The 23,594-nt window shown below is 37.2% G+C and overlaps 1 protein-coding gene across 4 annotated transcripts in view; it reads left to right on the top strand.

Annotated features, from left to right (window-relative positions):
• The window catches only part of RALGPS2 (Ral GEF with PH domain and SH3 binding motif 2), a 119,630-nt gene that overhangs the window by 6,144 nt on the left and 89,892 nt on the right, over window positions 1–23,594 (top strand). For 2 of the 4 annotated variants that reach the window (XM_080622873.1, XM_080622872.1), the window contains exons 1-3: window positions 16,559–16,612; window positions 17,189–17,320; window positions 21,224–21,331. In XM_080622873.1, coding sequence (XP_080478999.1) covers window positions 16,586–16,612; window positions 17,189–17,320; window positions 21,224–21,331 — 267 coding nt within the window. In that variant the 5' untranslated portion in view covers window positions 16,559–16,585. Of the gene's footprint in view, window positions 1–16,558; window positions 16,613–17,188; window positions 17,321–21,223; window positions 21,332–23,594 lie in introns of those variants that run through there. The other 2 variants (XM_080622874.1, XM_080622875.1) reach the window with 1 other exon arrangement.

Here is a 23,594-nt window from a genome sequence, read left to right as displayed (position 1 = left end):
ACGGAGCTGTGGTATTGACAGCATCAATTATGCCTGAAGTGATCCAGGACTGGCTATCAACTCTTTGGCCATTGTTGTAGTAGTGTGACATTAAAAGCTGTTTAATTTGTGCATCCCTCATTATTCATTAAGGGACAGCTCTGAAACTATGGATTTGGCTCTCCTCATTGAGATTAGTTCAGATCATGCTTTTGAAGTTGATCTTTAAAAAAAATTTGATCTTTTTTAAGTTGAAGATGTATTTCTTAGATAATGGTGGCTAGATAAAACTGGCAGAGGTCCTGAAAAAGTGATCTGAATGCACTTTACAAGTTGAATTGCTTTTATCATGTTATTCAGGTGCCCAGGGTTTGGAATAACTGTCTAAACTACAGTATTATGTTTTCATTTAGATTCAGAATAAGTGGTGTAATCTCACAGAGTGACTGGAGTTGGACCAATAAGTGAATAAACAGGACTAGTAAAAAGCACATTTTCTGCTGTGATACAGCCTTTTCAGATTAATGTGTTGGTAGGCAGAAGCCTTCATTGAAAAGCTGAAAGTCCCAATTTACTAAGCTTTTCTATGTAAGCTTCATGTCTAAATCTGCACCAGAAGAGGCATGGAAGCACAGGTTGACTTGTGACTTTTTAGTTTCATGTAGAACTTGAATTTATAAACTCTTTTAACAGGTTGTGTTTCTAGTCCACTTGTTTTATTGCCAAGTTTTTTGTTTAATCTTCCAATTGTTCTTAAGTTCTGTTACTTGCTTGATAATGTTGGGGTCCTACGCAGTTCTAACTAATTTAAATTGGTTTGTAATTTAGTTAGGTAGTGACCCTGCATGCAGTGTGGCAGCTTATTTGTTGATGGCTCACTTCTCTCACTGCTATGGCAGAAATACTAGTAAACTTAACTGCATGAGAGAACTTACCGAGCTAGGGATTTTTCCCCTCTTGCCTTGTTTTTCAGTTTGATAGTTTCCCCAAACTGTTTATTCTTCAGCCATACAAGATCTGGCTCTGATGTCATGGCAGAGAAAAGGAATGAAAAAAAAAAAGCAATTAAAAAAGCAGAGATGACTGGCAGGTATAAAATCAGAGTTCCCATAAAGCAACTGAAATCAATTAACTGAATTTGTTGTCCCTTTGTGTGATTTTTTTGAGTGCTGATTTCTGGTATTAGAGCCCAAGCTCATCTCTATCCTGAATCTCTAGCTGGGTTTCCAAGTCTGGGAGCTTGTGGGAAAAACTCCTGAGTTTCAGATTTCATGCAGAACTATTTGAGGCATGATAGGATCCTTGTGATGTTTCTGAAAACTTTTGCAGAAAGTTAAACTTAACAGTCACTGCATCTCTTACAGTAGGCTGATTTGGGAATAATGTTTTTGCTACTGGGAACTTGATAATACAGCCTTTTTTATGATCAAGCAAAAAGTAATCCAGAAGCCTGTAAAGTATTTGGGGGATTCCAGAAGCATTTGCAATATGATACAACACTTACTCGTGTGAGGTGTCAGAATGCTGCTGGAATCACCTAGTTCCTTAGGTGTACGTCTTGGTTTTCGAAATGTACATAAATTGTTTGAAGTGCTAAATCAGTAAAACAAAAAAAAAAAAAGCAGCATTTGGGTTACTGTCTCCCCTGTTAATGCATCACTGTTTTGTGCTGTCACTAATTGGTAATTCTAAGATAATCAGGTGTATTGATAAAGCATATGGTTAAGTAGATGACTCATAGTCATTTTATTTCCTCCCCTGCTCTGTCACATAATTAACTTTCTCTGTGTGGTTAAAGGGCATCTGAACTGTGCTGCCATTGCTAGCAAGTCAAGACCGCTTTGCCAATAGCCTTGTCTTTGTGCACAAGCCAGTTTTCCCATGTGCTTTATCGTATTGGTAAGTATACCTGAGTAGTGGCAGCTATCTCATCTATTTTTAGCATAATAGTCACACACTTTTAGACTAACCAGTGTGTTTGGGCTTTAGTTCTCAGGCTTGTCTGTTAAGTGCCTTTAAATAATTTTTATATTCTTATCGATCAAACTTTTATGGAAATATGCCAACATGCATTTTGGAAAGGAGTAATGTATGAGAAGAATAGAATCTATTGATTTCAGTCCTTCCTTGCAGTTGGGATGATCTTCAAACATCTTTTGGAGCTCAGAGCGCAAAATTACTGGAGGCTTAGCAACATTTCTTCTTAGCTGGACTCTAACCTGAGAACCATGGTTCTGAGAAGCATGAAAGTGGTGAAGAGTGAGCAGCCTGAAACTTAAGATGTTTGTTAGGACAGATGAAACCTGGGCCTTGTAGGTCTGCCTTAATATTGGATAAGAGTAAACATTACTTAAGTATAAGGCTTTTATTACTTTTTAATATGCCATACATGGATAGTATCAGGTGTGCAGTTTCTAATGAAGCTGGTTTCTAATGTCCCTCCATAGCAGAAATGGTTTTGCTACTTTCTGTTTGAAAAGTGCTTGACTAGCCACTGTTTGTTTGCTGGTTGAGTACCCTACTGGTTATACATAATTTCTTTTGATCCTCCTTTGTTGTGGTGGTTTTGCTGTTGTTTTTTTATTCCTCCTCCTCCGCCCCCCGATCTGGGCCTATTTTGGATTGATTTTGAACTTATTTTGCCAGTTAAGTCTTTCATAATAGATTTTGGTATTCTTAGTCATGTGCCTTGCTAAAGGTGCTTTTCTCCTTACTAGTGAACAAAAACTTTCTTTCTGATCCAGCCATGGTAATAGATAATTTATAATAGTACTTTGAACAAGTTTGCATTGTGTTACATTGGACAAAGTCTTTATTACAAATGTGCCAAAGGTAGTAGTACCAAATCTTAATCTCATTATGAAACTGTGATTCTTCAGTTATTTTTTTAATACCTTTTAGCTCTGCTAGATCTACACAAAAAAATTATTTTATATGTGGAAGTTGTTCAGCTCTACAGGTAATACCTGTTTAAGTGTTCAAAGTGTCCACCCAGAATACTTCTAAGAGAATTTGGAGAGGAAAAAAATGTTAATAAAACTGTAGTCAGGAGATCAAACAAAAAGGCAAGCTTGATACTATTTTCACGTGAGGTGGCTGCCAGATGTACAATGTTTTATAAAATTGAAGGCATATTAAAGTGATATTAAAGAAGTGGAAAAACTAGTTTTGAGGTACAGTGTTTATTTACCTTTGAAGAACAACAGCTATTCCTAAGCAGATAGTGTGCTTTAGGACCTGCTTGCAGGTAGTGCTTTCTCAGTGTCTGCATGTAATGGCTTGCCCTTGCACTTAATTAACTTGCTGACTTTTTTTTTTTTTTTTTTTTTTTTTTTAATGTGGATAGGGCCTGTGTGATGACAACTCAAACTGTATTTCATGTTGTGACTTGTGTTTGATACTTCTGCAAAGTCAATCTTGGCTCTTACCTGAAACTGTCTAGTTGTGGAAGGTCTTCTTCGCTAGGATCTAGTTCATGTTTCAGGAAAAGTAATTTAACTTTTTTAAAAGAAGTATTCATACAAGTCTCTGTGTAAGCTAGCATTCGGGGACTTTAGTTTGTTAAAGAGGGTTGCCTAAAAATGGTCTTTTAGAGATCAGCAGTCAGACTTGCTTTAGTTTCTTCTCTCTTCGGTAATGAATGCTGCTGTATCACTAGGAAAGGGGAAAGGAGTATCTTCATATTTGTTATTACATGATCCCATATATATTTTTTTTATATACAATGGAAAGTGTTAAAGTATTTAAGGTAACATAATGCTGGGGCATCTAGAAACTTACAGAAAATCTTGTGGTTTTGGTTTTGTCCTGTGAAATTGAGTGCCTTCGCTGCTCAATTTGATTAGCTTATGGGAGAAAACACCCACAGATGTGAAAGCAGAGTTATACAGTTGCATCATGTGCTTGTTGTAAGTCCAAAGTGAACATATGCAAAATGGGTATGAATTCTTAAACAAGTTTACACTTAGAGTAACAGAGGTATATGTGCTAATGATTTGAGGTTAACATAGTTTTGTTGAGGAATAATTCTTAATCTAATTTTTATAACTTAGTTATAAGACATGAAAGAGATTAATTGAAAGGGTATTGCTGAGGCCAAAAAGCCTTTTATAAAGGATAGCTTAGTGAAATCTGTTAGGCAGATAATTCAGGGGTGTGTTGTATTTGTTATGCTAAGTTTGATAGACACAGAAATCTAGTTAGCCTATGTTAAGTGATACTGTTAAAAAGGGAAGCTTGTTTGATAACTAATGCAAGTAGCTAACATGAAAGATGTCTTGCTAAGGTATTCTGCCCACAAAACTTTTGTTAAATCCTCTATTTATTTGTAAACAGAAGTATATTGTAGAAAAGTTCAGGGCTTTGATTATTTCAGCTGTACCTATTAAAAAAAAAAATAAAAAAAAAATAACAAAACCAAAACTATCTCTTTCATGACTTAAAAAAAAATTCCATGGTTTTACATGTTTACCCTTATTCTATGAAGTCATAGTCTTAAGTGGAAAATGGAATTAGGCAGTAACAGAGGTAAAGGATATGGACAGAAGTGAGATTTCTCCAGTGAACAGGAAAAAAAGACTTCCTGTGCTGTCTTGGGATATGCTGGAGTTTGTGTTGCTTTTACGTGTCATATTTCTGTGTGGACTGGTACAGAGTGTCAAGAGTATCTTCTTGATTTTACTTGTTGAAGTGAGGAAGGGGAGATGGGGAGAAGTGATGGGCTTTGGGAATGGAATTTTTTGTTGCAGGTCTCTTTCTCTGGTGTCATCTTTCCCTGTTACATTCCTGGTCATTAATGGAATTGGATATCGTCCCCTTCCCCTCATCCTCCCCTCCCTGGGCCACAGGGCATGTTTCTATTGTCTTATCATCAGACTGGCTCCTTGGTATTTCTTTGCAGCTTTTTCTGTGTTTTTGATTCTCCTAATGTTGGTAGAAGTGGTTTGCTTACAGGAAGAAAACTACAATCTTTTGGTAAAGAAGGCCAACATTCTTTGATGTAACAGTCCTCAAAATTGGAAAACACATTTCGGAAGAGAAAAAGAGGTCTTGCCTAGGTTGGAGATAACATTTACATATTGTGTTCTTTAGGGGGATGGGGCTGGGTTAAGCATGCAATTAGGTCCCAGAGCATATTGATGTTGTATTTGCTCTGTTCCTCAGTGAGGGAGCTGGCTGATGTGTCAGTGTCTGTGGCAGAGCAGCTCCACTGCCTGCTATGTGATAGCTGTGTCAGATTTATGATGCTTAATAGCCACACACAAGTCAGGTGGAAAATCCCACTCTTTGTAGGAAAAACTAGATTCTTAGATTGGAAAGATCTGTGAATCACTGTATGAATATTGCATTTAAATTAGTGGCTGTTTGCTGTGTTTGCTGAGGTTGTTTTTCACTGTCTTGGAGGTAGTAGAAGATAAATTTGTGCAGCTCATTAAAATATTTTAGCTTTTAAGTATTTAAAGTGTTTTGTGTGTTTTGTTGTGGGTTTTGTGGGGTTTTTTTGTTTATTTTTTAAGTGTTGGGTTTTTTTTTTTTTTTTTTATATCTGTTTCTAAGGTACATACCAGTTGCCAAAAACACACTGACCATGTTGTGTCTAGTGACTTCAGTGGTATTTGAGCTGTAAGTAATCTTATTTGTGATGTGACTGACTCTCCTGTATGTTTAAAGAACATTAATGACCAAAATGAACCTCCCCAACCTAGCAAGCTGAATATGAAACCAACTAAAACATTACAGTATTTTCGGAGCGCAGCCAAGGTATTGGTGTTATGAGCCATTCTTTTCACCTCACTTCCTGGTAGTATAGAATGGGAGAACTGATTTAATTTTGACTTAAAGCTCTTCAGGCAGCAATACAGGGCATGACAGGGTCTCAAAGAAGTGTTGTATTTTCATTTAGATATGGTAAAGAATTAGCTTTTGTTGGTTTGTCCAGAATGGCTTATCTCTCTTGCTCAAGAGTAAGCCAGTGCTGTTAATTAGTTTGGGCCAAAAGATTCCCTGGACAGAAGTCCAGCAAGCTTTCCTGCCAGAAGTTGCCAGAAGAGCTTACCTGGTAGGAGTTTTAGGATCTGAGGATCTTTGCTTTTGTTCTAACTGTGATTTCCTCAAGATTTGTACTTGTTTGTTTTAGCACTGTGGTGGTTTTGGTGATCCTAGAAAAGAAAGCAAAGCATTTTCTAATCAGTGTGCTAAGATTAGAGATTGCAGCTCTTTGTACTAACTGAAGTTATAGTTTATTGCTGTAAAACAATGAATTTACATTCAAAATATCTTTCGCCTCCAAATCTCTATTAAAACTACGTTGTGTCGTTCTTCTTTGACCCAAGTTTTCAGCTTGCATGTCATTCATCTGCACTTAAATAAATTTTTAATGCATGCATCCATTGATTTGACAGAAATGGACACAGCTGCATTTCATAAACTGAAGGATATGTTTAAGTAATAATTATCCAGTCATCCACTGAATGTCTCAAATATCCAAGTAGAATTTGGATAGGATATTGCTTGTGAATTTAATATGCTGAGTTCATAGTGCTGGAATAATCTTAAAAATCCTTTATTATTAACCATTACCCTGAATTTGTTTTTCTGTTTTGTAACAAGAATTTGAGGCTTGACTTTACTACCATTAGAGATATATAAATGTTTTGGCATAGTTGGTTCTTGTGCTTTGCCAGCTGTGCTCTTCAAATTAATGCTTGTCTTATGTCTCAGTGTCTTTTTGATGCCTTCTGGAAAACATTGTATTCTACATCAGTTATACAAGTTCTACGAACTCTAGATATTTATTATGTCATTCCTTCCTTAGAGCAGATTCTTTCATTAATCATGTAGATAGATGACTAAGAAATAGCTCCAGCAGGACTCTAATTTATACTGTCCATTTACCTGAAAACACATTTAGTTTTTCTGGTGATTCAACTGTTGATGTTAGTGCACAAGAAGTACAGTGGATATACCAGAATTTCAATCCTGTCTCCTTTGAGTATCTAAAGAGACAAGAGTTCCCTGTAATCTACTCTGTTTTGAAAACAAGAAAGTCTGATACAATCTTAAAAATACACTACCCCATTCATGAAAATATTTACTCCAAATTATTTCTGTTGAAGTGAATATATGCTTGGTCTCTAATTTGAGGCACTTTGGCTAGGTCATAGACATCTGGTTGGGCCAGCTGACAAATTCTCCCTGGATTTATTTGGACATTCTTGAACATGTGAAACAAATTTCCAACATCCATTTGGTTTGTTTAAGGCCTGGATTTGTATGAATTAACTTGAATTTACTTGATTTCTGTATCATGTTTTATTTAGGCAGATGCTTTGCTTGTCAGCAGTTACTGACTGGTCTTGGGTGAAGAAAAATATTTGGTATTAAACTATTGGTATTTGGCTCTTTACCTGCTCTCATTAGTTTCCTGATTTACTGAGGTTCTCCTGAAGGGAGTTAGAAACATGGGAAAGATGTGGATGCTTGGATAGATAAATAACTGGCTTGTGTCTCGCTGGCTTGTGGAAGTCGGATACTCTGAGCTTGACACACTTTCTTAAACAACTGCAGCAGGTAGTGGCACAGCAGAAAATCCAGCTTTCTTCCCCAGATGTCTGTTGTGGTTCTACAGGATACTTGTCATACTGAATACAGGCAATTCATATGCTGTTAGATAATTTTTTTTTTTCTTTCCTGTTGGAACCATTTCTATAGCAACCGTGCAAACTTCCATATCAGTGCATGATATTAAAAAAGGAATAATTGTAGAGAATATTGTTGAAATGTTGTCACCAGACGTCTTAATGATAAAGACTATACTCATCTGTCTGAAAGCTGAATTTTAAAACAGACAAAGTACTGTGTGTCTTCTTCAAGAAAGATCCTCATTGTCTATTAATGGCTTTACAAAAAATACAGTAGAATGTTCTGTCAGCAGTCATTTTCCTGAATGAGAAAGTCAGGCATTCAGTGGGGGAGGAGTTTTGCCTTCTTTTTCCTAAATGTAAATCTGTTTCGTCTTACTGCACAAAAAAAGTGTGCCATTGAGGCAGGTGGATGTAGTGAGTCTTTAATTCTGTGGATTTGGAGGCTGTTATTCAGCCACAGTTGGTACTTCATCATCTCTTGCTTGTTAAAAAGTCATCTTAGGATGGTTTGATCATCTTGGTTTTGATTTGGCTGTTCACAATTTTAGCTCTAGCACTTAATGCCTACAGAAGATTATGCAATGAGTGCATGGGTATGCGGGTTTTCTTTACATCTACGTGTGATGTGTATGTTTATGCAGAATATTCATCATTGTTTTTTCTTTTATGTGCTTTTGGCATGTGAGTTATGATTGTTGGTGGCAGAGTTCCTGTAGCCTCTTGACGGTAACAAAGCTCATGCCATCAGTTGTCATCTCTGTTTCACAACTGGTAATTGTGCAGTTGCACATAAAATTATTTAAATATTTTTCCAAAATCTTTTTCCTGTGAAGTATTCTTCCTGTTCTAAGAGAAGGTATGCCACCCATATGGGTCCACTTGTAGATTTTTATACTGATTTTCTTTGAGTTTGTCTTCTGTTGGAATTAACTAAAAGTTCCATCAGAATTTACTAAATTTACAAGAAGTAAAAAAAATACGACTGAAAATAAAAAAGACAGCTTCTGGAGACTTTTGTTTGTATTACTTTGCTGTGGTATTTTTGCTGATGCACTGTCTATAGTAGTTCTTTCCTGTTTGTTATTTGCGTTACCCAAAAACAAAGCAAAACTGTGGATCTGAGTACCTGTGAAGAGAATATTTGGATGCTGGAGTCTGTGCTAGCAGCATTCAATGCTCCACTGCTGCATGCTCTTAAGCATGACTTCTCAGTTCAGAATGTTGTCCACAGATACATTCTTCCTTTGATAGTTCTGCTGATACCATGCCTGCACATTTAACCTGTAACAAAAATATTCTGCAAACTAAGTATGAGGTAATTGACAAGACATTAACCTGCTCTTGTTTTCTAACAAAACTAGCTGCATGCCCGTGTGGAGGGGGTCTTGGAAAAACCAGTTGTGGAAAGGTTATCATCTTACAGAGCTACCTGATTAGAAGTAGTGCTTCTAGTTTAAATAACCTATTTATGTTTTTTGGTTTTTTACTTCTCATTCATGGAAATAAATATCAGTAGTTCCTAGCTTTCAGAAATGTCTCTAGGTTATGATTTCTCTTGTTTTGTGTGTTTGGGGTGAGGAGGAATCCTTCCTCTGGTTAGCGACTGAGCATGCCTGTACTTATTTGGATATTTGAAGAATGTTTCTCAAACAGTATAAACTGTCAGCAGGCTTGAATTCTGGAGAGGGAGACTGAGGAGGGCAAAACTTTGTTATTGTACTTTCTGTGCTAAAATAATTTGGCTCCCTAATGCTTACCCATTTGGTATATGGAAGGAAAAACAAGCCATGGATCATAACTTGAGATGTTCAATGTGTTCTGACAGCAGTTTTAAAATAATAACCAGAAAAAGAGGAATAAAAAATTCTTACGTGCAATATCCTTTCTAAAGAACTATAAAATGGAACAAAGGCTTGTAGGTGATCTCTGAAGATTTGTAAGCAGTTTGTGAGCAAAAACTTGATCAGCTCTTGTGCAGTTCAGTTGTTTTCTTGGTGAACCTGCATTTTTAACACTCAAGCTCTGCTGAAGAGATCTTTTGTTAGAAAAAGGCAAACCTCTTACAACCCCAGGCTAAACTTAAATAGCATTTACACATGTTCACATTTTTGGCTTACTCCATTTGTTGCCTGCAATGATTCTTTCCTTCTGCTTGATTCATGCCTGTATTATATGAGGGCCAGGATCTGCTACTGCTTGCAGCTGTGTACCAGTGCTGATGCTAAAATTTGTTCCCATGTGCTGCAGCATCTACCACTTAACTCTTGGCTGTGAGTCAGCTGACAGAGTAGAGCTGGCTTTCGAATGGTGGAAGTCAGAATGGTAAGGATCTCCTTCCTATTTGTGTGTGACTAAAAGTCTTCCGTACTGAGCGGAACTTCTTTGTTGTTGCTATAAGTTGATTAGCAAACTTGGCTAATAGTTTGATTTTTTTTTTTTTTAACAGGATTTCATTAATTTTTGTAATAGTATTTGTTTAATTTTTGCTATAGGGTTTGGTAAACAAGTAGCTTGTGCCCTGGAGAAGGATATTCTCCTGGATTTTTGAAGTTTTTTATTCATCTGAGGAGATGGAAGCTACTTGTTATATCGGTTCTTGAGATTAAAAAAGGAGAGCCCTAAATACTGGAGCACGATGTACCAAGAAGAACTTTTAACACGTGAAGACTTAACATTAAGGCTCCATCTCATTTATATCTTATTTCTCTCTCCCTTTAGTCGTGCCTCCATGTCAGGGACACACACCCCCCTGCCACATTCTCCCTCCTCAAAGTTAGAGAATAAGGTGCATAAAAGAAGCCATAGTATGATTTTGTTGTTCGCATTGTAAGCACACACATGATAGTGAAAGTGCTCTGTGGATAGTATCTTAAAGAATAATAATTTCACTTAATTGCGTGTCCAGGTAAGGCATCTTCTAGGGTAAGAGAGGAAGATCTAAGTTAAGGATCATAGCTAAATGAAGCTTGCTTGCTTCCCCCCCCCCCCCCCCAACTTCATTGTCTAACTTAATAAAACTGTTTGGGTTTTTTTGTATTTATTTTTTATTTTTTTCCTGCTTGTTATCCTGCAGATTCTAATTTCAGCTGTCTTGGAGCTTAAACAGCTGATACTGCTTGTGACTGTTGTGCAACAGATGTTTAGAGAAAGAGTGGTTGTGTGACAACTGAGTGGTTGAGTTGGATGGACGTAGAAGTGCTTTGACTTTGCAGCAGGACTAATCAAAGCAATGAAGAAAAGAGTCTTGTGGTTTACTGGATTAGTTATGTTGCTGATACAGATGCCATATGACACTATTTCCTTCAAGGAGTCTAGTATCAGCTTCATATATAGCTTTTGCTTTTAGTTTTTTTGTTTTCTGGAGATTGTTCAAGAATCCAATTGCTATATTTTGATTTGAGCTGAAATTTACATTTTATTCATACTCCGGGTATGTCCTTCCAATACTTAAATATGGTTTCCATTTCTTGCAATGGAGTCTTCAGAGAACCTGGAAGCCCTTCTCTGCATATATGTCCTTCAGAAAATCTGTTTGAAGCCAGGTGTCCAGACCTGCACTGGGTACCACATCAGTGTCTTGAGATGTTTTGGAGGTAGCATTTGGATGTAACTAATGCAAACACCTTGATCTCATGTGGCTACTTCATGCTTACAGCATTGGTGCCAAGTCATTTCCAACTGATGTGCTGAAATTCATAGCAGAAATTTTGCTGAGGTCAACCCAAATGAGCCTTTCATGATTGACTTCAGTTTTTCATTCTTCTGTCCATCAGATGACGTAATTTGTCCTGTAGTACATTGCTTTCTTGTATTTCTAAATGTTTTATTATTCTAATATTTATACTGGTGTTGCATACTTAATAACTACTAGTAATCTCTTTGTATGCTAATATTATGCTCCTCTATCTCAGTTACCGTCATGTCTCTGCGCCATGCATATTGTCTTCTAGTGTCTCTGTCTTCACTAGTAGCAGCTGATGCTTTGACAAGATTCATGTGGCTGACTGGAGATTTTGTAGCATGTGAAATTTTAGGCCTAGGATTTGATTCTCTTCAATGATAAATTTATTGCAGGAGGATGAGGTTATATTGAGTTGCGTAAGTTACTTTCACTTTTGTTTCATCTCTATTGTGGAAGTTTATTTTCTTATCAGTTTTGCTATCTTTATATTACCTCTTAATGTTGTCATGACTACTAAAAACTGAATTAAAGCATGTGTTTAGGTGACTTTCATTTTTCTTTTGTAATGCTGTATACATGCTACCTTTATTCATACAGCTCGACTTAACATTTTTACGTTTTACGTTTAATGAATAACTTAGTTTTTTGTTTTGATGGGTTGAGTGTAAACCTAAAGAATAGAGTTTGGAAGGTACAATTTGGTTTTGACTTGACAAAATCTTCTTTCGTAGTTGAATGAACATTCTTTGCCCAGTCTCCTATTTCTTGCTGACTTTCTGTTTAATTGTAAGCTTTCCTGTGTGGTGTTTTCTGTTTTGGTGTGGGTGGTTTGCATTTTTTTTTTTTTTTTTTTTTTTTAATAAGTTCTGGGGTTTTTTAGATTTTCTCTTTTGTTTTAGCAGTTCTCTGCCTTTTAGGCAATGGGCTTTTTTCCCTCTTTAGATATATTTCTAGCTTTACCTATCTGTACGTAGCTCCTATAGACTTTGAGAGATTCCAGTGGGAAGCAACACAGAACAGTGGCTTCTGTGATGAGGAGGAGGCCGTGCTTTTCTCTTTGGCAGGAGCATTAAAAGTGGTGGTCTGCTCAGACTATCTTGGATTTTTTCCCCCTGCAGTACCTGTAATGGCTCTTGTTATCGTGGTGCAGCCTTGTGCTGATTCCTGAATCTTGCCTGCTGCAGAACAGACAGCACCAGCCTGGCAAATGAGTTACATTTCTTTGGTGTTGGCTAGTATGTGCCTTAGCTAACATTGTTATTATGTACACAAGTCTTCTAGGCATACTGAGGTGCTTGCACGTGTACCAAACTGCAGGGAAGAACTGCGAGTGTGATCAGCCCCTTGACCTGATGGCAGGTGGTATGAATACTGGTACATGGTGCTGGGTGTAGTACCTGTATGCCCCTGGGTCACCTTCAGTGATAATTCAGACAGTGCCACGCAATGCTGGAAAAAACACACTTCCAATTAAGAATCAAAGAGCTTGAATCCAGAATGAGAATTCAGTCAGTGGCTCCAAGATTTCATTGAAGCGTCTTGAGGTCCTGGTATGGAATAGTTAAACCTAGCTAGGCTGTATTATGCATGGGGGAGTGAAGATTCCTTGTTTAGAAAGAAATAGCTTTTTCTGTACTGTTTGTTAAAATACCAGTGAGAGTTTCCAAAAGATCAGGAGCTCAGGTTTGATTGTCTTTAGAACCAATGTTTTGGCTCCTACTGTTCTTTGGACCCCGGAGTCTTTGGTGGCAACTCTGCAAAGGGATCTGTGATCAAAAGAAATGACATTTAGTACTGACATTATCAATAAGAATGAAGAGGATATTGGTCATCATGACTCTTAAGCTATTCATAAAATGGCACTGTGGCTATGTTTCCTCAAAGCTTTTGTACTGTTCTGGACAGGCAGTTTTTAATGTAATTTTAGAGTAATCTTTTAAATGCCACTTGTACAGTATATTTTTGGGATAGTGCTTTACCCAAGCTGAGACAAGAAGAATATCCCTGAATTCTGCTGTAGAAGGGAGTCAGGCTTAGGTGTCCTGTTAGGCACCTATCAGAGTCCAATACACTGTGGCCAGAGTGTAATGTTTAATATTAAATTTATTATTTGAAGATAGTTGATATTACAGAGGATTTCTAATTCAGCAGTGTTACAAAAGGTACTAAATCACAATATAAATGCAGGTTAAACTAAGCAAAATCAATTACAATATAAAGTTCACAATGCCAAAATGTGATCCCCATTACTAGAATATGCTCGCTGTCACAACGTTGGGCAACCCCAGTCACCAGGAAGGAATGCATGTGTTGAAGCTAGCTTAAGCGTTTTGTTCTCTTTGCAATTCCTTTATTAATTACTTGGGTTTTCCACTCAGTTGGGCTGAACTACTTTTTCAGTCCCCTCCATGTGGTCTAGCTAACTCAGGGAGACATTCAGGTTTTTTAATGAACTTGGGGAGAAATGTTTACACCACTAGTTGATTCACTCAACTAATATAGTCAGTTGATCCACTCAACTGACAGCGGTTCATCTAAAACAAAGGCCACCCTCTTGTCCTCTTTGTGCTAAGGTCAGCTTCTTTGCAACAGCTGTGCTCAGTCACACCCTGCATTGTTCTCTGAGCATCAGCAATGTGACCATCTTCATAGAGCTGCCTTCCATTTTGGGGTTTATAGGTCAGTCACTACAATGGAATGACCATCAAGTCATCAAAACCTTGGATGAATTTGCAGGAAAAACTCAGGCTCATTGAAGATAGCCAACCCTGCTTAGTTGTGCTGGTTTGGCTGGGGTAAAGTTCATTTTCTTCATAATAGTATGGGGCAATGTTTTTGGTTTTGTGCTAGAACCAGTATTGATAACACAGCAATGTTTTAGTTACTGTTGAGCAGTGCTTACACAGAGTCAAGGCCTTTTTTGTTTCTCACACAGCCCCAGCAGCGAGTTAGCCGGGGATGCACAAGTTGTTGAGAGGGGACACAGCCAGGATAGCTGACCCCAGCTGATCAAAGGAATATGTCATGTTCAGCATGTAAAGCTGGGAGAGGAAGGGAGGGACATTTGGAGTGACGGGATTTATCTTCCCAAGTAACCTTTTCATGTGATGTAGCCCTGCTGTCCTGGGGATGGCTGAAGACTTGCCTGCTGAAGGGAAGTAGTGGATGAATTCCTTATTTTGCTTTGCTTGCACATGTGGCTTTTGCTTTACATATTAAATTGTCTTTATTTCACCCCATGAGTTTTTTCCCTTTTAGGCTTCTCTTTCTCCCTGTCCCATCCAGGGGGAGTAAGTGAGCAGCTGTGTGGTGCTCAGTTGCTGTCTGAGGTTAAACCACAATGTTAGTCCAGACATTTTAGTTCTTTGGGTATAATGAATCTTTTTCAGTATTTTTAGTTATTTTTTTTACTGTACAGTACTCATGGCATGGAGAGGTAGGAAGATACCACATAGCATGTCTAGGCTTCAGGTTGGCATAAATGCATGTGTAAGTATTTTATGTGTTGTATAAAGCACTTTCAATTCCACTTGAATGCATTTCTGAGCACAAAGGCATTTATTAAATTGAAGAGGAGAAACAGACTGGAAGTTAAAATTACCCCATGTAATTCAGTTTTTGTAATTGGATATACAGGGTATGCAGTGAAAACTGTGACTCGCTGCTGTAGTTCGGCAGCATTCATTTTGTATATCCAGATGTGTTGCTCTGAACAGGTCTGCTGTTGATCACTTTCTGATATTGCTGTTTACTGCTTATTTTAATGTTGAGCAGAATGGTAGTATAGCAAGCAAATTTTTTATTTATTCCAGTGTTAGGGCGTGGGGTTTTTTTTTCAGTATTTGTTTTAAACGATACATTGGCCAAAATCGTTGCTGTGACTTTTCATTGTTATGGGAGTTCTGATATTCTCATGTCTAATGCAGCATTGAGAAGTACATTTTAAATGCTGCAAATTCTGGAACTTTTAAGTTGATAAATGCTGGCTTATAGCAGTTCGGAATTAATTCTGCCTCTTACTGTCTCCATGAAGTGGGAAAAAGTAAAAATGTATTCAGACATACTGTTGTAATGTACCAGTGGGTGCCAAATTAATAGTGCATGGACAGCTTTGTTATGAGACAGCCTGACTGCCAGATGTTCTATTTTGTAATCTCTCTTTCCTTTGCACGTAGGCTTTTCCAAGTGACTTCCTGTCATTTTTAAAATATGTAAAAAAAATTTTAAAAAAATCCCTATTTTATGTGCCTCATAGGAGTCTCTTCTCTGCATGTTGACCAGTTTCAGCCATGCTTGACTAAGGGACAGAGATCACAATCAGTAACTGGGTAGAAAAGGAAAACCTGAATCAGTGTGTGCCACTACTGTATCTCCAGGAACAGTTCTCTGAGATGGAAAGTCTATCACACAGTTGCTAGGCTTACTGATCCCATTTAGCTCTGTATGGCCTGTTAGTATAATACCAGCTAAAATGTAAGTGCAGTTAAGTGTATTTTTAGTGGTGGAAACACAATCTTAATTCTAGCCTGTGGGCTAGGAGTATAATGTTAAAGAGAAATGTAGTATCTTTTGTCCTGTGAATGAGACAGTTACATCATTTAAAAAAAAAAAAAACAACAAAACCAGAAAGTGTAGAATGTGCGATGGCTGTTCTGAACTGCAGAAGTACAGCTCAACATAGTTCAGATGGGGACTCTTATTACCCCAAAATATCTAGAACCTGTAGTGTTTGACTGAACTTTGCAATGTGGCTTGCTTTCATTTGCCCTCCTTTCTGCATTGCATTCCTATGATGACACTTTAAAGTTACTGATTCTTTTGAGGCTATTATTTTTTCAGTATTGCAGTTTCTCACCTTCCAGGCTTGTTTATCTGACGTAAGTGTTTTAGATCACTTGGAGATAGAGCTTTTTGGAATTCATTTCGTTATATAGAGGGCTTAAGTATGAGTTGCTGTAATGCTGATTTGTTATGTGATATTTGTTACCTGTTACTTATTTTCTCCATTTATTTGCGAATGTGTTAATAGTTCTGAGTTAAACTACAGACCTAAAGTGATTTTCATAAATAATGACGTCAGGAGCAGTTGCACTTGTTATAAACATAGACCTGTGAAAACCGATTTATAATCGTTTTCACACTAGAGGGCACTAACATCTCATGAAATGTTAAGCCCAAACCGATTTTTACTCTCTCTGTAACACGTAAGTATTGAGTAGTCTTCGTGGTTTTGTAGTGGATGCAAAGTTTTCTATTTCTTTGTAGCCTTTTCTCTGTAGAAATGAAAAGCAACAGTGTTCTTGCCAGGGTACATTAAAAATTAGTGTGTGGAGTTTTCCTTTGTATAGAGTTTGTTTGTTTGCTTTTACTAAACAATTTGAGTAATTTGTGGGGAAAAGTGTAAATTCCGCTTGTATCTTAAATTGCTTTTAATGAGGGAATTTTAACTTAAAGCTGGTGAATAGACATAGGATTGGAAATTATTGGATAACTTCTTATGAAAGTTATCTAATAGGTTACAGCTGGAGTATACTTTTTAAAGTTGGTAATCAAAGGAAAAGAATCACATGTGAACTGATGTTGCAGGCTAACTTTAAGTTAAAGTTAATGCATACATTTACATATCGAAAGTAGTAGGAAAAAGAACATGAAAGTCTATGCTTCCAGTAACCAATGTTATTGGATGTTATAATGCAACCTGCAGTTATGTCATCTTAAAGCAGGTAATTTCAGAATATATGTTTGAATGTAAAGTTTGGATCTCAAAGTGGTTTATTCATTTTGGAAGTACTTTTTTTTTTTTTTTTTTTCAGATTTTTACATGCTGAATCTTGTTTAAAACACATGAATAAAACAGTTTCTGATTACTTTTTGCTCTTTGTAGGAATGGTTACTCAGTTGCCTTGGAGATGATCCTGATGCTGTAAATGTAGGGCTGAAGATTAATGGTGTGGGCAGGATGGACCTAATGAACGGACAGTCAAGCAGTGTTAATATTGCGGCTACCGCTTCAGAGGTAAGGATTACAAAACTTAGTTATTGGACACCTAAGACCATAAGTACTTTTTTTTTTTTTTTTTTTGAATGCACCAAAATGTAGGTTTTTCTTTAAACAAATCTGGTGCGATAGGCTCTTTGTTTTCTGTGTTGGTTTCATATGCCCCAGTTTAGATGTGAATAACTTAGTTCTGACCTTTATATACCAAAATAAAGCATGAGCTAGCATTTACAGCCTTGCCACAGCCAAAGCTGCCTTTGTTTTATGTTTTCTTCCATCACATCTAGACAAGGAAGCTTTCCTTTTCAAGTTTTAACAATACTAGATGTTCTTGCTGCAATAAGCTGACAAGGCCCCTGGGAAATGTTCCCTTCTTTGGCAGGTACTTGTGTGTATCAGGGCAGTCTGATACAGTAGCACTGGAATAAGGATTTTGCCTTTGTCTGTTGGGCTGCATTCAGACCTTGGTATGATTTCCCGCCTGCCCACTAAAGATTCTGCCCTTTACAAGGCAGAAGCAACGGAAATTGGCCTTCTATGCTGATGCCTTATTTTGAAGTTACACAGTTTTTCCATTTGTCATCTACTTGTTAAGGAAAACAAGGGGATGGGAGAAGTTAGTACCAGAATAGTTTGAATTCTTTTTTGTTAGGATCGTGTAAGAACATGTTGAGAGTTGTGACTGATTCCTAAATTCTTAGGAATGTTTGAGGGTTTGCAAGACCTGGTTGGTTTTGATTTGATCTCCAAAACTCTTGCAGATCTTCCTGTTAAAGATTTTTTTTTTGTTGTTGTTGTTGGTTGGTTGGTTTTGGTGTGGGTTTGTGTGGTGGGGTTTTTTTGTTTTGTTTTGTGGTGATTTTTTTGGTGGTTGTTTTGTAGTGGGTTTTTTGATGGTTTTGTGGTGGGTGTTGTTGTTGTTGTTTGTTTCATGCTTAGTAGTAGTGGGATGGAGGGAACCAAGATCTGCCTTTGATGTATACAGAGTGATCTTTCCAAATGCCTTGTTTGTCTGACTGCTTTAGGGTGATTGAATATAAGCTTTGGTTTGTACTGTTGTACAATACTAAGTTAAGCTTTCTGGGGGAGACAGTTACTTTATTGCTGATGCATATTATTTGCATTGCTTTTTGTCACAGTGTGAAATGTTTTTACCCTAGTGGGTTTCAGTTTTGGTTTTGTTTTTGTAAAAGAAGGATTAAAAGAAACAAACCAAACCAAACCCCAACCTTTTGTTTAAAGGACAAAGTATTCAAGCAGGCTATAGAGTCAGTAATGATTACAGCCACGAAGTCCTGAAAACATTTGCCTCCTTGAATGAGTTCTTGGACCTTACAGGAGATGTTTACTTAATTTATATATTTACACATGTGTTTTGATAGCAGAGCTGCATGTGTACTATGCATTTGCATGTGCATAGGGAATATGGAAAGTACCACAAACAAGGCAAAAGGAAAATTGGAGTGTTGTGTTATCAAAAGAAATGAAATAATCTCCAGCACAATTTCACAATTATTGTCAAGATTTGAACAAGAAAACTGTCATCAGTCTTCAAGGCCGTTGTTTGTTTTTGTGCCGATTCTTGTACTTAACATTGTGTTAAGAATCATTGATCGACTATTTGTTGGCATGCAACTGAAATTTTCTTGGAGGAAAGCTCTTTTTCTCTTCAACAAGATAGCCTTGAGTGTTTACATGATGTGTGATAAAATTGAGTAAAATTATTTTGGCCAAGTAAAATGAATCTGCTTTCTGAAAGTCTATTTCCTCCCCCCCCCCATCTTGACTAACTGGGAGGAGGGAGAACTTATAACTGCAATGTTTCTGTACGCATGTTGGTTACTGAAAATACCTATCTGGTGTGGAGTTTTTTGTGTTTTCAAAGTCAGGTTTTTCAGGGAGATGGTACTATTAGAATAACCTACCTGAAACTGGACATGATTACTAAATATAAGTGCTTTTAACAAACATGCTTAAAAATGGACAGGAGTTTATTTCAGCTGGCTGAAGTCTCAAGGAGTTCAAATGTCCTTGTTTCTGTGAGTGGGAAGCCCAAGTCAAAATATAGGTGGTGTAGCCCTAAAATACTGTCTTGTTAGATTTTCAGGAGAAGACAGTAGAACTACCACAGTAGAACTATTTACCAGCGTCAGTGACCATGTGGTACCTTCCCTTCTGCCTTGGCATCAGCAGACATGGTGTAGGTGTTACTGAATGTGTAGTGTACCAGTGCTGAAATTTGACTTCCGCCAGAAGTTATTTGGTGAAGTGGTCATTCATACACACACGTTGTGAATATGACCCATAGCCATGGTCTGGAAAACTTCCAGTATTAGCATACACAAACTGTCAGAAAGTGCCTTCATTATGTGGGCTGAACTATTAATGTTTTCAGCTTTCTAGGAGGTATGCCTCTGTGATGGTGGCTAGGATAGAGTGCTTAAGGATGCATTAGTGACCACCTTAAGACTAGGCAGGCCTTGATACCTGCTGAGTGGTTTTTGCCACAGCTGAGCTAGAGCTCCCAGCAATGGTGAGGTTAAGTTCTGTGCATTGATACTAGTTTTCTTTCTCTTGAATATCTCCAAACAATGTATTAGCAAAGCTGTTGTGGAGCTGTGTTAGTGTTTACATCAAGGTTGTGCTATTGCTGAAGCATGCAGGTGCCATACAGTACTCCAGGCAAGCATACTGTTTGCTGAGGAAGTGTTAAATTCAATACAGGTATTGACTGTAGTAACTGTGGTCTTTCATGATGGTTTTGTCCACTTGTCATTGTAGTTCTTATTTTGTAGTTGAGAGATTGCTTTATACCAGGTTTCTGAAAGGGAGAAGAAACTAAGAAGCAAGAAACGTACATGCATAGCCTTTCCGAGGAGAGTGTGGGGCAGCAAAGTGATTGCATGTCGTATACTTACTTCTGAAATTGGCATACCTGAGGTTCAGTTGTCACATCGAGATGTATGCTTCACATCTCAATTTCCATGCCCTTCTTTCCTGTAATGACCAAACAGAATCTAGGTTTGTGTCTGTATACTAGAGGAAGTGATTACTTGTATGAAAATAATACATGAAGCATATGAAGTGTGTTAATTTCATACAAAGAGTTTATTTTTTTTGTATAGGATCATAGAATCAAATCAAAGTTGGAAAGGACATTAAGATCATCTGGTTCCAACCACACACTAAACCATGTCACTCAAGACTCCATCCAGCCTGGCCTTGAACACTGCCAGGGATGGGGCGTTTACCACTTCACCACCCTCACAGTAAAGAACTTCTTCTTCCTTATATCTAACCTAAACTTTTTGGACCGTATTTGTGTTCTGCAAGGAAGCAAAATCTTTATATTGTAGATGAAGAGTCATAGAACAATATTCTAGGATGTGGTATTTTTTGTAAATGTTAATTTACTCACATTAAAAAACCCAAACAACTTCAAAGCTGAAATTGTTTATACTAAGTGCCTTCAACAGGAACACACATGTAATTTTTTTAAGTTTTAATGCTTCTAAGAGAATCAGGAAGAGATTCATAATGTTCTTTGATGTTAACTGTTCCTTTTGGATGGGCTTTGTCTTTTTCCTCACCATAGTGGTATTTTTTTCTGTTTGCAATTCAGTGTGACTGTATTATTGCTGCTATTAACTTTCCTGTGAGCGAAACTGGAATTTAAATATGCATTGAAAAATAACTGTTTTGTTTTGAGGAACACCTTTGAAATGCATTGAAGTCTGGTTGAGTGTCTCTGATTTAGCAATCTTGGTCAGCAGAAAGTGTATCCTGTGACTGACTTTTAGTTGATTATTTGCCCAGTAGAAAAATTCTGTGAACAGTGATGTTTAAGCAGAAATTTTGCTTTTGGGTATGTAAAAAAGAAGAGAAGCAAAATCTCATCAGTGGTTTTATTTGTTTCTGCAGAAGAGTAGCAGCTCAGAATCCTTGAGTGACAAAGGATCAGCTGAGCTGAAGAAGAGCTTTGATGCAGTGGTATTTGATGTTCTAAAGGTTACACCAGAAGAATATGCGGTAAGCAATTAAAGTAATTTTTGTTACCTTGTGTGTGAATCTTCTTGGCAGCTTTTCCTCTGATTCTCTGTTTCTGGTTTTTTGCCTGACTTCTGTTGTCCATGGGTTTCAAAACTGGATCCTGCACTATAGTTCTTCATTGTCTATATTCTGTTTAATGTTAAATGATCTTTTTTGGGCTTTGATGTCTGTGTGGGTTTTTATTTGTTTGTTTTGTTGTGAGGGTTTTTTGTGTTGTTTTTTTTTTTTTGTTCCCCCACCCCACCCCCCTCCAATCTTACGTGTAGTGTAGACCAAAGATTCTTAAATCTGTATGGTGCAGCTTAATTCTGAGTATTTCAATTGCAAGAATATACTTGGCCTGTACATGGTTTTTCTGGCAATTTTAAAAATATTTTTTAATTCTGGCAATTCTTATGTCTAGGGAGTGTTTTCTTCTTTTGGGTGCACAGGTGTAGGATAATGAGTTGGTATCCTGCAGGACCAAGAGCAATGAGAATAATGTTTACTGAAACATTGTGTGACTTTTTTGTTTCTAATTTTAATCCTACTTGTAAAGGTTAAGATGACACATGGTCCATCTAAATGACTCAAGTATGTTACTTAGAAAGATTGCTAACAAACTATTGCTCCTACTGCATTTAGAATTCGAGTGAAGAGGTTCCTGATGACTTGTCCTGGGGAGATTATCAATGGTAGTAGTATGTATACACCACTATATATATATACACCACTACAGTATACACCACTACAATGTGGTAGTATGTATCACAAAGTATTCTCATTATATTTGTTCTATTTTTTAATTGTTAATAACTGTTCCAGTTAATTATTAAGGGCTAAATTGATTTTAATGAGTATACTGAATATCTAAAGCATCTGGATTATGAAGTGGTACTTACACATTAGATTCTTCTCAGTATGATTTATTCCTGACTGAGGTTCAAGTCATGTGGTTCAGACCTCTTCCTTGCTCTGGTGTCAGGAACAGCTGGGTAATGAATCACCTACTTTTCAGAAGATGTTTTTGGTGCTGGCTGTCAATTCAATTTATCTTGAGTTCTCTACATAAAGGAAATCTACGTACTTTGGGAATTTGGGGCTAGGGGCATGAATTCAGGTGGAATTATGCATTCAGGCCAGAATAAGTTCTTTTGAATGGCTCTGCTATGTAGCCAGTGGTGGATGCTGTTGAGCAGCAGAGTAGATCACCTAGTCTCTGTGGAGTTCCTGTCACTCACTTGGACAGCAGAAAATACAAATGTTTTGTCTTGTATCCCATTTCATAATTGTTTTGCTCTACTGTCCTCTACTGTCTAATCCTTCATCTCTCGAGCAGGAACCTTTTACTTTCATGGGTGTTCTAAATGTTACCTATTTAGTAAGTCTTGGTTAGCTAAAAATATTTCTTACAATCCAGTGTTCCTACTGTTTTCATATTAGGAAAACTGGGTAGAGTTCCACTCACAAACAGGAATCTTTTAATGCGGCATTTCCCATTACAATTACAAACCTGTGTTTTGTATTTTGTATTTACACTATCTGGTATAATATCGCTGTTTTCTCAGTTCCCCAAAAGAAAACATCTTTACTCTCAGTCTTTTCCCTTTTAAACTATCTAGATCTTCATATCAGGTTTCAGTTACTGTAAATGGATCTGAAATGTCCTATAGATAGAATTCTGGACAATTGAGCAAAATTGCCATTAGTCAGTGTTCAGCCCTTTGGCAAGGTAGTAATTAATTCAACTTCTTTATATGTTTCTGTACACAGCTGCACGTCTTTGATAATGTTTGTTTCCCCAGGCAAGTTTATCTGCTTTTTCAGTAGGGCTTGCTTGCTTTGCCTTTTTCTGATGATTCTTACTGAATGTTGTAGAAATAAGTAAATTAGGCAAAAATTTAGGCACTTGGAGGAAAAGTACCTTTCACCGTTACCCTTGTTTCCATTTTATTGGACTTTTTCTTATTCTTCCTGATTTTAGTCCTGCTGTAACAGAGAAGTGCAAAATCTTCATCTGGATTTCAGTTTTGGTATGAGACTGCCAGAATGATGCAGTATGGCCAAGCTCTTGAGGATACCAGCACTAATGATAATGCAAAACTGTGTTAGTAACATTTATGTTATAATATATGCTACCAATTGCTTTTTCAAAGTATGAGGAAACTTCTAGTTTAATGATGGCTCATCTAAAAACAGATGCAGTGCAGACTACTGACATCTGTGACTTAGTGAGGGCTGAATGAATGAATACTGTTTAAAA

This window comes from Psittacula echo, assembly GCF_963264785.1.
Source record: "Psittacula echo genome assembly, chromosome: 7".
NCBI lineage: Eukaryota > Metazoa > Chordata > Aves > Psittaciformes > Psittacidae > Psittacula > Psittacula echo.
Note: the sequence above shows the minus strand (reverse complement) of the source record. Positions and strands in the feature narration are given on the sequence as shown.